Source organism: Biomphalaria glabrata, chromosome 7 (assembly GCF_947242115.1).
Source record: "Biomphalaria glabrata chromosome 7, xgBioGlab47.1, whole genome shotgun sequence".
In the NCBI taxonomy this organism is placed as follows: domain Eukaryota; kingdom Metazoa; phylum Mollusca; class Gastropoda; family Planorbidae; genus Biomphalaria; species Biomphalaria glabrata.
The window spans coordinates 11,754,420-11,772,024 of NC_074717.1; the positions used below are offsets into that span (position 1 = coordinate 11,754,420).

The 17,605-nt window shown below is 34.4% G+C and overlaps 1 protein-coding gene across 1 annotated transcript in view; it reads left to right on the top strand.

The window, feature by feature from the left end:
- The first annotated feature begins 2,419 nt into the window (after positions 1-2,419).
- The window catches only part of LOC106062240 (multidrug resistance-associated protein 1-like), a 35,132-nt gene continuing 19,946 nt past the window's right edge, over positions 2,420-17,605 (top strand). The window contains exons 1-11 of the mRNA XM_056036150.1: positions 2,420-2,751; positions 10,488-10,667; positions 11,922-12,035; positions 12,233-12,361; positions 12,460-12,585; positions 12,906-12,973; positions 13,702-13,851; positions 14,414-14,615; positions 14,880-14,932; positions 15,592-15,775; positions 16,697-16,828. Coding sequence (XP_055892125.1) covers positions 2,707-2,751; positions 10,488-10,667; positions 11,922-12,035; positions 12,233-12,361; positions 12,460-12,585; positions 12,906-12,973; positions 13,702-13,851; positions 14,414-14,615; positions 14,880-14,932; positions 15,592-15,775; positions 16,697-16,828 — 1,383 coding nt within the window. The 5' untranslated portion in view covers positions 2,420-2,706. The remainder of the gene's footprint in view (positions 2,752-10,487; positions 10,668-11,921; positions 12,036-12,232; positions 12,362-12,459; positions 12,586-12,905; positions 12,974-13,701; positions 13,852-14,413; positions 14,616-14,879; positions 14,933-15,591; positions 15,776-16,696; positions 16,829-17,605) is intronic.

Genomic DNA, 17,605 nt, shown 5'->3' on the forward strand with positions numbered 1-17,605 from the left:
TCTTTTTAATCTCTCTACAGAACTCCTCGGTGTTCTTCTTCAATGTCGCACTCATCTCGTCTAGCATGATACGGGTACTGGTGATCTGTTGCTGCATGCTACTGGTGATCTGTTGCTGCATGCTACTGGTGATCTTTTGCTGCATGCTACTGGTGAGCTGTTCCAGCAAGTTAGGTTCGACTTCAAAAAGATATGTTTCCGGATCTTCTCTTTCTTCCAACATGTCTTCTCGGAGCCGTGCTTGTAAAGTTTCCTTGTTACCATATACCTTCAGCCTTCGTCCACGGAGTTCTTCCTTCAGTTCTCTAAATTCAAGTTCGTACAGCAGTTTCAGACGAGCCATAGTAGATCCGATCCAATCCGATTCCGATCCGATCCCACTTCTGACACCAGTTGTTACGAATCTCACTATCCAGGCTCTCTGCAAACTGCACCATACACCACCAACTTAAAGAACTTGACAACTCAGGGCTCCAAAGTAACGTAACACTTTAATAGTTGAATAAATAACAGCCAATACTGTACAATTGGCAACACGTACACTGTACAAATATCTCTCCGATAACACCGTTCCGCAGTATCAACTCTTGCACTGGCCTCTCCGTCTCGTTCCGGGCTTGCACTAGGTTCAACAGTTCAGGACTGACTTCACACACTAGGCTCGTTGGGTCGGACTCGATCGCAGACCAAGATCAAGACGCCGTTCGTCTCAACTGTACTTGACAGTACTCCGCACTGAACCGTCGTAATGCTCCGTACAGAACCACACCGTTGAACTGTGCTGTAGTCGACCGTGTTCTGAACTCCTGTCGTGAACCCGCTTTCTGAACCGTCTTGACTGCGTCACCTCCGCTCTTATATAGGGTCCCTACTGGCCTTCTCGAACCGGACAGAACGCCGCTCGACGTTTCTAGGTGGTCAGATGACTACAACTCTCGTGACGCTCCTGAGCTCTGTTCACGTCGGCGATCCTTCCCGAACTGCCGCCGATCCTTCCCGAACCGCCGTGTTGACACTCGTCTCGGCTGATCGTCGTAGCTCGTCACGGTTGACCGCTCGTCTAGCGCTGGCCTGGGGCGATTTGCGTCGTCTGACTACACACACACCACTACCCCTCTCTGTGCCACCACCAGGTTTATAACAGTATATAAAATACCCGATTGTCACACATGGAAAACTTTGTTTTTACTGTTATAATTTTTCAAAATATAATCATCTTAAATTTATATTGGGCTTACCTTTTTTAAAAAAATAATATCCAGTGGGAATTCCCAAACTCGACTCAAATGTTTTTTTTTTTGCTTTGTTTTTTGTATTCAAAAAGGAGTTGAATAAATAAATTGACGTCCATGAACATTTTGTGCCACGCTTAACGTAGGAATCATTAGATGAACTGTTAACTGAAGAAGTTGGTGCAAATCTTACTGGGAAAACACCTTACAATGAAGAAGCTTTTCAAGAAATAAATAAAATGAAAAATGGCTGAGCGCCATCAGCTTCACAATGGAGAATTGGATAAAGATAGGCTATTAAATGGAGAAATGGATAAAGATATGCTATTAGGTCTACTTGCTTTTTTTTTTTATTATGAAGATTCTCGACTTTCAGTGAGATATGCAACTCACTAATCCTCCAGATTTTTCTTAGTGACTTGAAGTGGAGAGTGCTTGCAATCTCATTGTGTAAATGTCAGATACACGAAGAAGAGAAATACTGGAGCCTACTGGCTCGTGACCTCCGTGACACATATTGAAGGTGCCGACTGGCAGCAGTAAGAACTAGATGGGCTTGGAGTTCACTGGACAGGCGAAAAGTCGCTTTAATTCATCAAAGGAATACGTTACTTAATAAAATGGTGTACTGAATATGTTTTATCAAATAAATTGTAAGCCCAGTTTTAGCGATCATTTTTTTTTCCGAGTTTTATTGTTGATTTTATTTTATCTTCTTTCTGGTAAACTTCGATGGTGGACAGGAAAACATTAACATAAAGTAACTCTAGCTGATTCCTAGGTGCTGGTGGTATTGTTTTATCAAATCAGTCACGCGTGTATATTAAACACAGTCTTGTTTGTTGAGTGAAAAAAAAAAGTATCGACTAATCTATCAAAAGTTAGAATTAGCTTATACTGTTCTCCCCCCCCCCCCCCAGTTAAAAAATGAGCTATGGGCATGTCCATCCTTAGATAATAGATTTATATATAATTCTTTTTATTGTTATGAGAATGTTCACGCACTTTTTCCCAACCAAGATGTAACATTTAGACCTTTACTTTAAAAATAGTTCTCACAAATGTAATTCTGTTATATGAGCACAGTGAATAAAAGCTTTGCATGAAGTTATCATAGTCTGTCTATTATCAGACGTGGTGAAAAAGTAAGCCCATAGTTTAATTCTAAGTAGACACTGACCTAAACAAATATATAATTTAAGTCAATTAGGTATCAACATTTTCTTATAGTCATCCTCTGTTCGATACACGAGCTAGTTCAATGCCTAACTTGGATTAAAGGGATATTCCTACAATACATAGCTCAAGCGTTCTGGAATCAATGACTAGGCCTAGTATTCGTCATAGATTTAACATACCCATTACTATTGGTTGAAATTGAATTGAAAGAGAAAAAAATACATTACAAAATTATATTCGTTTCTCTGTGCATCACTGAAAGACACAAACCAATTAGCCACCAGTGTCCTGTGCTATGGCCGTGGATTTTGGTGACTTCTGTGGAAACAGCTCCTTTTGGGTAAGTGGCTTAAATTATCTGAATCTCTCCCAGTAATATAATCTATACGCAACTTTCATTCCGTCAATCTATATTATAATTATAATCTCAAAAATACCACTGACTAATCAAGGATTGGTTTCTTTAGCCACATGAAAAGTTGCAAAGGTAAAAAGATGCCACTGACTGATTCATTCATTTATGTAGGGCCTATGTATCAAAAGATCTCTGCTGCTGCCGTACAATTTTGTACATAGGTTCTTTTTACAGATAATGTGCTCGTTAAGAGACGGTTTTGACAGATTCGCAGCCTGAGCGCCGCGATTAACAAAAAAACGTAAGCTTTCTATTAAACCTTTGTATTTTATTTTTGGCATTTCCCCAAAAGGCCGCATACGAATGTTTAATAACACAAAGAGAGTGAGAGAGAGAAGGAGAATAAAAAATATGACGAGAAAGATGGGTCAAGAGAGAGAGAAGGAGATAAAGAAAGGTAGAGAAAGAGTGTACCGTGCAATTCAATTGGTATTGGAATTCAGAAGCTTAAAAGTTTTGTAAAATGTAACTGATTTATAACCCTGTGATGCGCACTGACGTTTCGTCTCTGCAGAAGTTATGCTCTGTTAGGAACGAAACTAGAGAAGAATTTTTACATTAAATACGATTTAATAGAAGATAAATCTGAGTCTATGAGCTTGATTAAGACAGACCTTGTTATTATGCGTTTGTAATGTCCAGTGAATTAGACCTATCCTTGTCGAGTTACCTCCCTTAGATCATTACGGTATTTAGAGGGAGCGTTGAAATGTGGGCCATGTTATTGGAAGTGCAAATAATAATAATCATCTCAGATGTAAATAACACACCCACTCAGCCGAACAACGAAAACGTTTGTAGACCGGCCAACCAACAAGAGAATGATTCAACATCGGCAATAAGCAATGAGCTACACTCAAAATTTTGTACTCTCATGGACCGCTACAAAAACACCAATCTTAACTCTAGGCCTCGTATCCCTAAGCTAAATGTCAAGAAAGAGACAAACACTTATATTAATGAAATAAATAAAGTTTTGGTCAACTATTTTGAAACACCAAGAAATTTGTCACGGAGCTCTCTGGACAAAAGAACTTCGAGCTGAGCCCAATAAACCAGGGACCAAAAAAAAAACATATGCCAGCATGGAAAAAGCGTCTTGAAGGCAATATTAATCAGATGAGGAGCAAAATGGATGCAATTGGACAATATCTTGGAAACAACCAGTCCGCGAACATTCTTAACAAAATGAAGTCCATATTAAGAACAACTGGAATCAAACTGACGGACTGTGATAGCCACACACGACTCTTATCTTTGAAAGATACACTGAGACAGAAAGTTAAACTAAAAGGGAGCTAGGTTAAAGTGCTATAACGAAACCACTAAAAGGAAAGAGCACAATGCTTTATTTCAACACAAGAGAAAACAGCTCTTTCGTAAACTAGCTGATAAAGATGCTGACAAAATTCAAAACATTGACAGCACTAAACACGGCGCGTTTATCGACTATTGGTCTGCGCTTTGGTCTGACCCTCTACATTACAACGTACTGGCTGACTGGATCGACGAAATCCAAACAACAAACAACCAAATACCAGAAATGCCTGATGAGGATTTCACAGCCGAGGAAGTCTCAGCAGCTATATCAAAAACACACAACTGGACTGCTCCCGACCCGGTCAATATACCACATTATATCAACCGAGGGGATAATAACAACTGACCTCACAGACACCTTCAAGGCCCTTAACATTCCTAGGAACATCTTCGTTGCCTGTCAGAGGGCGGTACTTTTGCAGACCTGCCACATCACCAGAAAATTCCTCGGTGGAAACTGTTAAAGGGACTACGATGAATTTTGTTTCCCTTTAACGAAACTCGACCCTGGCTGCGCCAGAGAATGACTAATCGTTCTTTTCTAACATAATAATAATACTAATAACCCAATGTTGTTGAAAAATGCTGAAAATGTGGAAATATGGGTGAGTCAATTGTACACATTATGGCAGGATCATGGCAGGATGTTCAACCCAGCCTACATAGGTCGCCAAAACAAAGTTGCAAAGTTAATGCACCTACAATTAGCTTTGCAACATAATTTAATCGTTAGGGATACTCCTCCTTATTACAAATACATAATTTGATCGGTAAGGATACTGCTCCATATTGCAAATACTCGCAACAACACAATTTGATCGGTAAGGATACTGCTCCTTATTATAAATACATAATTTGATCGGTAAGGATACTCCTCCTTATTACAAATACATAATTTGATCGGTAAGGATACTCCTCCTTATTACAAATACTCGCAACAACACAATTTGATCGGTAAGGATACTGCTCCTTATTACAAATACTCACAACAACACAATTTGATTGTTAAGGATACTGCTCCTTATTATAAATACATACTTTGATCGGTAAGGATACTGCTCCTTATTACAAATTCTCGCAACAACACAATTTGATCGGTAAGGATACTGCTCCTTATTACAAATACTCACAACAACACAATTTGATCGGTAAGGACACTGCTCCTTATTACAAATTCTCGCAACAACACAATTTGATCGGTAAGGACACTGCTCCTTATTACAAATACTCGCAACAACACAATTTGATCGGTAAGGATACTGCTCCTTATTATAAATACATAATTTGATCGGTAAGGATACTCCTCCTTATTACAAATACTCGCAGCAAGAGATTTTTGAATCTACTGAACATCTGTTGTACTGGGATAGGCCTATTTTAACCGACAAAACCGTAGATTTTAATCGCCTTTTTTTTTTTTTGCATTTTACTTTTTATTACAGGTATAATCCGGTATTATTTAACGACAATGTAAATTTTTGGTAAATTTCCTTCCACATTTTTTTCTTTTATGTTTAGAGTAGTTATTTAATATATTTAATGACATTTGGAAAATATCGATCAGGTTTTCATATAATTTATAAGGTTAAAAGGTAGCCTATATACTGTTGTCACCCTCTCGTAGGCATATTCTCTCTTTTAGACAACTTTTTAAATAAGGATTAATTAACAATATACGGTTAACGCCTACCAGACTTGTAGGCTACCCTTGTCGTCTCATTGGACACCACCGGTTTGAATATTTAGCTCATCTTTTAGCTCTCCCAGTTAAATATTCTCAGATAGTTTTCTATGAATGTGCCGGTTGATGTACGTTATGACGAAAATTACGTTAACTGAAATTTGTTGAACTCTACTACAGTTTCTAGTGCATTTCTTTTTTACACAACTTTCGATTGGATTCACTAAATTAAACTTAAAATTGGCACTGGAAACAATATTATAAAAGTCTTTGGCATTTTACATCTTGAGAGACGATCTTTTCCCTGGTATGAATGTGACCAAGCCAAGCTAGCCAAGGCGTCTGCTGCTGATAACACAGCGGATGTTCTGGTACCCTGCTCTTCGTAGCACTTACTCATTGGTTATCTTATCTTGCCACCTCATTTTAAAGATCTGCCTTAGGCAACGGGGGTGGAAGACATTCAGATAAGAATGGAGAAAGAAGGTTGACAGATCCCGTATGGTACCTCAACGGTCCAGCAGACCAAGGGATAGGTGAAAGTGAATGTGAAGTTCGATGTGAATCTGGCCTAACTGATTTCTGATAATGAGTATCTAATTGATCTAATTGTTTTGTAGAGGGTCAATCTCTTATTCGAAGCCCCAGGAAAAAAAATTTCCGTAAAAAAAAAAAATCCAGTTATTTTAGTGTTCCATGGCGACATAATACCTATGCAGTTCACACGATAATAGGAAAAACTACTTATCAATTGTTGTTTTAAATTATGCTCCACTTATATGCATAGTATATAGATTTTTTCTTTTAAAAAAAAGTAAAAATTGTTTTTGTAAATGTACTAAAACCATTTGCATAAATATGTTTTTAAAATGGTAATAGTTTTGTTTGTCCTCCTTTACTAAAAAGCCTACAGTGTTTCTTACTATTAATAGAGAATAGTTGTAAAACTGGTGTCTTTTTTATGAAAAAACTGCTTGCATAATTGATTAAAAAAATAGATTTTTTCGCTTTCAGAAAAAAAAAAAGCAGCCATTGCATCAGAACTTTGAAATGGTCTAAAATATTATGATGTCTGATTTTCACTAGCCTTTATAGTTTACGAGATCTAATTGGGACGGACGGACAGACATTCCACACAAAACTAATAGCGTCTTTCCCCTTTCGGGGGTCGTTAAAAAAGGCAGGCTTCGCTACTTTCTTTTTTTGAATACTAATATTAGAAACTAAAAATAACTAAATATTTATAATCATAATCCTATCCACCTCCATAAAGCATGCCATCACTCACCTCCATTGAAAGAAGTCATATCTACAGTAACCTTTCCTCTGAATAAGGCAAACATCAATATTGCAGGATTTTCTCAATTTAACAATGAGATAAATACTGATGGCAAAATCTGGTACTAAATATTTTCCAGCCCTTATCATGGCCTATCCATTTTCATAAGAGGAAACGGAGAACTATGATAGAGAATAAGCAATAACCTTCATAGCGCTTTCGAAGTACACTCACTTTGTAAGGAAGAAAGAAAGGCTCGCTAACCGTTACCGTTCCTCGCGGTTGTCGCTAGCTGTGGTGGTGACCTTCGAACAAACAGTGGCAGTGCATTGTAGGAATATAAATGAGTCACGTGAAATTCCACATCTAGTCTCTCAGGGAAGGCGTTACAGGGCGTTACTACGTAATACAGGTGTCATTAAATTATCATTTAGTAATTTTTGTTGATACTGGACTTTTGCAAATAGGGGTTGGTAAATAGCCAATCTCTAAATTAATAGGCTCTATCATGGTCAAGGGTCTAAAGCCTTTTCAGTATTTTGTTTAATGTGTTAGAAATAAAACCGTAACCATTTTGCTTACAAAATTTTTCGTCTTTCTATACGGATTTAAGCCAGTGATTCCTAAAGTGGTCTATATAGACCCCAGGGGTCTATGAGGACTTCCAATAGGTCTATGGAAGTAAAAAAAAGAAAAAAGGAAATAAATAAATTGGGGGTCTATGACCTGTAAATGGGGGTCTACGATAGGGGATCTCATTTAAGCGTGCCGAGACTTTATTAATTTCATATCCTAATAATGATTTGTACCTTAGAAATTAGCGAGATAAACATCTGAAGTGGATGAATTTTCCAAAAAGTGAAGAGGGTCTACCGGAAACTGAAAAACATGACAAGGCGTCTACGAGACTCTGAAAGACACAAAGATAAAGGCACATTCCTCGTCCCATATGCTAGGACAAATTTGTACAAATAGGCCCTACTCCTTCTTCCCTAGTGCTATTAGAGCATGGAATGGGTTGCCTGAGCTAGCCAGGAAAACCAGTGACTTGGCTGAATTTAAGTCATTGGTTAATATGCATGACTAAATGCATGACGCGTAGGACGTAATCATCTTCTTTTTTGAAGTAACGTCTGTATTATATAAGATAAGAGACAAAAAAGTTTGGGAATCACTGAATTTAAGCTTTTATTTTAAGCACATCTTCATCATATTGATTTTACTCTCTATGACTTCCTCGCATGTCGTTAAAACAATTTAACTTTAAGTACCAAGAGGGCATGATACTTAACTGCTTAAAAAGAAAAAAAAACCCATCTGACTTGCGGCGGGAATATTACATTGCATAGTGTAAATGAATATGAAATATATAGGCCTACAACTTCTCGATAACCTTGAGTGCACGACAGTGTTATATGGTCTAGACGTGGACACGTTAACCTGTTTGTGACTTTGTCTTGTGTGTTATTGTAAGTTAACGAAGGGCTATAATCCGAATAAAAAAAAATAATTAAAAAATTGGAAACAAAAAATCCTGAGCAAGACAGAAAAGTGCTTCTACTTGAAGTGCTACACCCAGCAATTAAAAAAAAACGTTTTGACATAAGAGGTTAGTTGAATCGCATTAAAATAAGTCTTCTTAAAAATAAAACAACAACAAAAACTTTTGCTAACGTCTCTCTTTCAAAATTAGAAATAATGTAGTTTTTTTGCTTGACTAAGGCAGTCTTTTTTTGGTGAGCCAAAAAGGTATTGACGCAACAGAGGCGCTCCACAGAAATTCTTCAAAGACCAGCTTAGGCGTCAATTTGCCTTAGCTGACATTGAAGAGAGTACCTGGTTGCAAGCGGTTTCAGAATGAGACAGTTGGAGGTCACTCATAAATGCAGCTGAATACACATTTGAGACCAAAAGAAAATCTGCTCCCAAGGACAGATGCAGACAGCGAATAGAAAATCCCTAACCCTAACCACCTGCAGACAATAGTTATGTTTGCCCTGGGTGTGGCAAAATAAGTAGGTCACAGCTGGGGCTGCATAGCCACGGAAAATACTGCCTTCCTCACTAATCTTTGGACTCGAAGACAAGCCTTATTATTAATACAGTTGAGTTTGGTTAATTAACAGTTAATTGGACCAGCCTTTTACTATTACCAATTTATAAATTACCAAAACAATTCCTATTGAATACAAATAATGTTGCAAACACAGAAGAGGTCGATTATCCGCGAAGTTAAGGATACCTAAAAGACATGGGAAAAGACGAAGAGAACTGCTCAGTACAGAGTTCGCTGGAGAGTTACGTGTGGTTGTGGCCCTATATGTTACACCAGGGGTATTCAGGATTAAGTAAGTAGGTCTGCATATCAATTATGACCAAATATCCGTTAAATGGGACCGACAGAGCGAATAATAAAAAATCAAGTGTCAGAAGCGTGACACTTCAACAGGTAAAAAAAAATATGAATTTTTATCTATCGACAATGATTTTCAATGCTACAATTAATGAATTATCCATGAAGTTGAAGATTTATTTCGCCGGATTACGGTGATGCCGTTGTTGCGATTAGCTACTGTTTGTGTTAATTTGCGAGTTCATGCTTTTGCAAAGTAAAGTGCATTTTTGTTTCATGTGTTACACCCCTGGTGGGTGTCGTCCGCTAAGGCCCTCATTTCTTCCGCACCCCTCCCTCCACCCTCCCAGTGATGCCATTGTATAGATGGCTGCCTGGTCGTGCGGTTTGCACGCTGGACTGTCGTTCAGATTCATCGATGGTCCCGGGTTCAAACCCTGCCCGCTCCCATCCCCCGTCGTCCTGCGGGAGGTTTGGACTAGGAAGTAATTATCTTCAACTCTGAAGGAACATCCGAAACATATAAAACATTTTACAAACATTCTAGATCTAATCTAGGATCAAGATCAGTGTGATGGGTCTGTATTAGATCTTCTAGAATCTAGTGTATAATTTACTGTGTTTAATTTACTGTGGTTTTTACATTGTAACTCATTGTAAGATGAATCATTGTTTCATTTGTTTTGTTAAATTTAAATTAGAATCTATTTGGATTGAGATCTATATACTAATATAACTAATTTAGATTTCTATATCAGATCTATAGATATATCTATAATCTTGATCTATATAGGTAGATCCTTGTAACTCTTTAAACATTCAACCACAATACAAGATATCACTGTGTATAGAGCCACATTAAACACCACCAACCTTCTCAAAAGAAAACACCACCAACTCCCTCAAAAGAAATGCAAAAGTTATTTTACTGAAAAATTAAACAATTTTGAAGAATGATTTATAACTCTTTATATTGCAATGAAAAGTCTTTTATTCAACCTAGCCTTACTTTTTGTTTTTATTTTCAGAATGAATCTCTTTTGACTGAAAGCAATTATCCCAAATTCACAGAATGTTTTATTCATACAGCCCTTGTTTGGGCACCTTGTGGCTTGTTATGGATAAGTCTACCTGTATATATGATCTTTCTGACAGCAACACAGAAGGCACCTCCAAACCCAATCCAGACTTTAAATATAACAAAAACAGTAAGACATTTGTCTATGTGCACATATAAGCAACACTACATTATTTTGACATTATCCAAAAACATCATTTGAAGTTTCTATTTTAATGGATGTATTGATCATTGCGCTTTAATAATTAAACAGAAGAGTTACGTTTTGGCTACACAGAATTTTAGTTTTGGACAAGATCAATACTTATTAATAATTTAGTTTTCCATAATAGTTTAAGTAAATTTTCTTTTTTAAGGCCTTCTGGCAGGGCCGGCCCATGGCATAGGCAAACTAGGCAGCTGCCTTGGGCCTCCAATTTGTAGGGTCCTCACTTAGGACTAGAATCATTGTGAAACTTGTATCAACTTTCAAATGTAGCAGCAAAAAGAGAGCATTTGCTAGGGCTCTAAGTCTCTACCATGACTCAAGATTTATTTACAAATGTTTAAATCTACTTGTTTCACTATTTATTTTAGAAGACCCTTGTTTTTTTTATGAATTGCATAATTATATTTTTTAAAATGTGTTTATATTTATTTGTTTTTTCATTTGGGGTGACCGAATCCACCTTGCCTAGGACCTCAAATTACGTAAGCCTTGATGCTGCCCCATATATGTGATATGTGGATAACATCATTATAAAGCCAGGGAAATTCTTAGTCTAGGTCAATCATTATCATATTTGTCAAAGTGATTTAAGTAAGAATAGAACATTTTGCCCTTCATTGTTACCACTATCATCCTCTCCCACTCTTTCAAGATATCTCATCCATTTACTGCCTCCAAAATGTGGCATCCTGTTTTCCTTAAGGTGCTAGATATTCATTTAGGTACTCTGGGATTGGACTAAAGATTTTTAAAAATTCTGACTAAAAATGATATGCACACATCCATCAGGATTCTATTTTATTTTTATTTGTAAGATGAGCACTCAACATTTGAACACATTATAAATTAACACTTTCTTTGAACTTGTTCTGGCCTAAAGTCCATTTAAAAAGGATGTTAGAACATTGATCCATGAAATTTATATTTTATAACCTAAATTAAGTTATTAACTCCAAAAGAATGAGAAAGCTAGTAAAAAAAAAGTATGACAACATTGGAAATGTTTTTTTGAATGCAACTAATTTGTTTATTCAAGCAGTTATTACTTAAAAGTAAAGAAATATGAGATTATAGAATTATAAGTAATTAAAAATATTAAAACATTTTGACTATTTTAACTCTTTCTTAGGATGCATATATCAAATATCTTATTATTGTATTTTCTCTTTCCAACAGCTTATTTCAGTCCTCCTTTGTGCGTTATGTGTTATACAGTTGATACGTCACACAGATGACAGTAATACCTACACAGCTATATACGTAGCTGATATAATCAAGATTGTAACATTTGTATGGCTTCATTCTATTTTTATTTTTATTAAACAAACTATTTTAGTTATTTTAATGACAAAAACTGAACTTTCTTCATCATCAAATCATTATTAAACAAATTAGTTCTTGATAGCTAGCTTTCTAGATGAGTTATATGTTGTCTTTCACTAAACTGTTTTATCCTGACACAACAACTGCCACTTTTTTTTTGCCAGCTACTGAGCATTATTATTGTGCAAATAGATCGGCGGTATGGTAGAATCAACTCACTACCTCTTTTTTTCTACTGGCTGCTGATGGCAGTGACAAATATTATACCTTTCTATACTAACTTCATGGAAAAGGTAACCAATGTAGAATACATCTTGAACTTTAAACCTAAATGAATTAAAGGTGTTAATGTAACACAAAGTAAATATAACCTAAAACTCTTCTTGTCTAGGTTTATGAAACTGATCAAACAGAATTTGGAACACAATGCTGTATCTCGATACTACTAATAATACAATTTTTTGCTTTCTGTTTTGCGGAAAAACGAGGGCGTCAAGGATATATTGATCTGTCTAAGGTCTGTACAGGAGAGATTGATTGTATTTTTACAATAAATAGTTTAATTACCAACCAACAAAATAAAATTTGAAAATGCTTTTTAATTACCTTCAATACTTTCTTTCACAAAGGTTCATTGACAAATGTTTATTGCTTGATAAAATTTATATATGTAGCCTACATTTTAAGTATTTAACTGTGCAAGGCAACTTTTTTTTTCCTAATTGTTTTAGTTTCTAAATGATCTTTAAAAGTGTCATTTCCTTGAGAGATTTAAGTAAGTTTAAAAAGATTGATTCACAAAATACTGGCATAACATTGTCATATACTTTGTTGTAGTCTCAAACACCATCTTTGGAACTTACAGCATCACTGCCAAGTATGTTTTCATTTTGGTGGACTAACAAGTGAGATTTGTGCTTTCTGTGTGACATTCATGTTATGTTTTAACATTTTTTATCTATCCTTTTCAAAGTATGTTTTTGAAAATGTAGATTCTTAAGCAAATTTTATTTGGCTTTGGTTTAAAAAAATAATCAACAGAGCAAATAGTCAACAATTTAATTTAAAAGCTTTTTATGCTCTCACCATTTTTGTGCATAAGCGATACATCCTCAATAATATTCAGAGCTTAAAAAATTTCTTATCTGAAGAAACATTGAAAATTATTTTTCTTATTAGCAGAATGTAAGGCTATAAACTCACTAAGTTAGTAAAAGGCTGCGTTTTGGACTGTTGTCATGATGGCCCAGGTTCAAACCCAGCACAATGCCATCCCCTGCTGTCTGGTTTGGGCTAGGGTGTTGTAATCTTCAATTCTGAAGGAACATCCAAATTATTTTAAACAAATAAAATCATTTTTCTAAACTTTTACTTGTTTAAACCAAATACATAAAACATGCCCCAAGCAAGATAGATGTAAATGTATTAAATTATTTTCTTAAGTTGAAGGTAATGTTGACTCATTATTTAGAAAACTTATTACACTTTCTTTATTTTCCCTGGGTCATGTAGCAAACAGTTTATAACTAGATTTAAGGAGGAGACCTGTTTTTTTTTTATTTCTTCTTTAGTGCCTTAATTATTTCGACTCTGTGAAAAAAAACTTCAATATAACTTGGCATGTTTTTCTTAGATTAATATGGACTGGCTATAAGAAAACTTTGACAGAATCTGATGTCAATGACCTTCACCCTGAAGATGTTAGCAGCTACCAAGTTCCAAGATTTGAAAAAGCCTGGCAACAGGAAGTGGAAAGATGTGAGCAGTTCAACAAGTTATACATGTAAGAGACCTTTTGTCTTATAATTATTGGTACCCTTACAACCTAATTTTAAAAAGGTTAGCTACTTTATTAATTATCATTAAAGGATTTGGAGAATAAAAGTAACTTGTTGTTTAATACTTATACCCTGTCAATAATTGTAGATATTATAATTAAGAGTTTTTTGTTAGTTATTGTAAACTGTATGTTGTTAAAAAAAATATTAGCTGAAAAATTAAAATATTTAAACTTCATTTTCATGTTAACTAAAATTATTTTTTTTAGATTTCTTTTACTAGAATCTAGTATTACAGTACTCTCTTATAAATTATACATCTTACAAATATTGCTCATATAAATTATACATCTCATAAATATTGCTTAAGGACATTCTAACTAATCTAACATGGATTGTTTCTTAAATTAAGTGCAAAAGGTTTAGTTTTAGTGTGATAGAAACAATTTTAAGTAGAAATCAGTTTCGTTTAGGGGAATGCATTTTATCTTATTTATTATTTCATTATAGGTCACGTTACAAAAAACGAAGTTGAGTAACACTGTACATTCTTATTTCATTATTTAGCAGTCTACATGGCCCTCCCAAAAATCGAAACTCATCAATTGAAAAAACTGTCAGAGTTCAGGATAATGAGAAGTCAAAACTCTTGCCAAAGCATAAAAAGGAAAAGGGAGATGAGGAAGAGAAAGATGACTCTCCATTAAAGAAGCCATCCCTCGTTAGAGTCTTGTTTAAAGTCTATGGACTGGAACTTGTTTGTTTACAGGTAAATGGTACAGGTGATACTGATACTTGTATAAGAGTCTTGTGCAACAATTTTCATTAAATACCACCTTTTGGTTCAATAAAATATTTCTTGTATTTCCGCAATTAATAAACATATTGTTTTTGGCAATAGGTAGTTTACCTCATTTTATGTTCTGCTCTGGGTTTTGTTGTTTTCTTTTCATTAAAGGTAATCTAATGTAAGAAGTATTGTGACAGAATTAAAATGTTGTTTGTTGATTATGATTTTAAATTTCTTTTTCAGATAACAAGAACTTGCTTTGATCTTTTGTCTTTTGTTACTCCAAAAATTACTGAGTGAGATAATAGTTCATAATATTTGTTCTCTATTTTTTTTTATAGATTGTGATTATATCTCACTCCATTGAATTGATGTATTATAACAGCTTTGTTGTGTAATGTGAAATCATATACTGTTTGTTATACTTTTTCAATGAGCTTTTTAAATTTCTTCTCACATTCTGGTAATTTCATTTTTTCCAGTGTGAAATTAAATAATAGTGTTTACAATGAAATCTTCCTATGTTAAATAGGTCTTAGAAATAAGTACATCAGCCATAATGTATTATATATAAAAGCTTCTTTTATTCACGTATTATTTACATTTGTTTAAAAACGATTCTATTTTCTGATACTTATAATATGCAGTTTTGATTTTCTAGAATATTGTATTTTTTTATTTGTGTCTTTAAAAAATATCTTAACTAGTTATGTAGCTGATAAAAACAGGAACAATAATACATTTAAAAAAAAATTATTGTTGGAAATTGTAGCTACAACCAAACTTAGCATATTGTTGCATAACTTTAAACCTTATTACCACAAGACCATACATATTTAAATTAGCTTTCAGAAATAATAGTCATGTGATTTCTTAAATCACAATTACATTTTACAAATAGTTTTGTATTAAATAAGATTGTCTAAACTGTAGTATGTCTATTTGTCGGTTACAGGGCATTGCTAGCTTACATTCAAGGAGAAAAAAGGGACAATGAGATCTGGAAAGGTTATCTACTAGCCACATCCTACTTTGTGGTCAGTTCTATTACATCCATCTGCAGTAATCAGATACTCAACAGGAACAAGAGACTGGGCATGCACATCAAATGCTCCATAACTGCTGCCATCTATAAGAAAGTAAGAATTCACTTCAATGCCTTCTTCCTCATTGATCTTTGCTTTGCTAAGGCAATCATTTATATCTTGAATAAAGCAACTCTCATCCAGTCTGTGTATGCATGCATAGACTTTATTGCACTTTAATTTGTCAAAACAGTATTTTAAAGGTTGGTAGGTCTTTTCCAACCGTAAACCATTAAGTGAGAACTTTAAATCCTTTTCTTTTATTAATGGTGCTTTATTTCAAAAGAACATTTATTATGCAATGATAAAACAATGTTTTAGTTGATTTTTTTTACAAGAAAATTTTGAGATGTAAACTTTTTAAGAAATGGCTGTTTGGTCATGTGGTATGCACTCTGGAGAGCCATTTTGTGGTCTAAAAGGTATCAGGTTTAAACCCTGCCTGCTTCCATCTCCCATCATCTCCCATTTTCATAATCTAAAGGAAAATCCAAAGCATGTAAAATATTTTTAGAAACAAAACTGGACATTTATATATTTATAGTTTTTTAGTCATTTTCATGACCTTAATTAATGAAAATACTTGTCACTATTGTGCCATAGAAATTAGAAGTGTTATGCATTAAATAAAGATGAAAAAAAAATCTCTATTCTCAATTAATATTTCTTCTTATTGCATTAGCATAGGATGGTAGTTCCAAGAAGAGTGTAGAATATTCTTTTTCTTTCCTTTATGTATTATGGTCATAGATTGCTGATGTATCTTTTTGTGTGTATGTGTGCTGATTTATTGGTTATTATATAATTAGTAAATGAATTGATTTTATTTAAAACATGTTACATTGGTTTTCTTGATTTTTAAAGCATTTTAATTGATATAAATATATTTTTACCTGCTATCTTCTAAAAAAATTTTCTAAAATTATTACACCTGTTATGTGTATTAATGTATACAATTTTCAAAATAATTACTAGGCATTGACAATCAGTAATGAAGCCAAAAGAGAATCAACTTTAGGAGAAATAGTCAACTTAATGTCTGTAGACTGTCAGAGGCTGGAGAATGTCATGAATTATTGCTACATATTTTTTTCTGCACCCTTTCAGGCAAGAAACTTTTTTAGTTATTTATTAAAATCTTTAATAGGAAAGTGATCAATTTTTTAATTTTTTTTTACAAAGCAGTTCTTTTGATACTTTGTTTTGAAAATAATCATTGTCAAAAAAATGCTTATGACATAAAAAAAAAATATTTGACGATGTTATTTTGTTTAATAGTTTAATTCACCTTGATGTTGTTTGCTCTAGAGCTGAGAGAAGATTTTGTGACATCCAAAGAAGGATGACATGGGGAAACTCACCACTAAAGGAATTTTTTTTAAATATTGCCTTGTTAAGAGGGGAAAAAAGTAAAAAACAAATCAATTAAAAACATCAATTACATTTTAGTAGATGAATACATGAAGAGAAATGATCTTTCAATGTTGGACATCCTATGGACTTACTTTTATTATCAGCAGAAAATGTAGCCTATTTTAAGAATGAAAAAGATAAATAAAATTCACAGAATATTGCTTTTCTTTTTCATTGTACTTTTGATTAATTTGATGGGTAAACCCTAAACCTTTGTAAACATTCAGAAATGGGAATGACTTTGTGAATGTTCTCAAACTGGTATATATCTGTGAATATTCTGAAACTGGTAAAGCTCTCTGAAAGTACTCGAATTAGTATAGCTCTGTAAATGTACTCATATTGGTTTAGCTCTTATTGTTAATTTACTTTTAGATGGCCACTACTCTGCAGCTGTCCCCCTATTAATATATCAGAATGGAGATTGGTATAGCGGTCTTTGCATTAATTTAGCTTTGTAAGGTTTCCAGA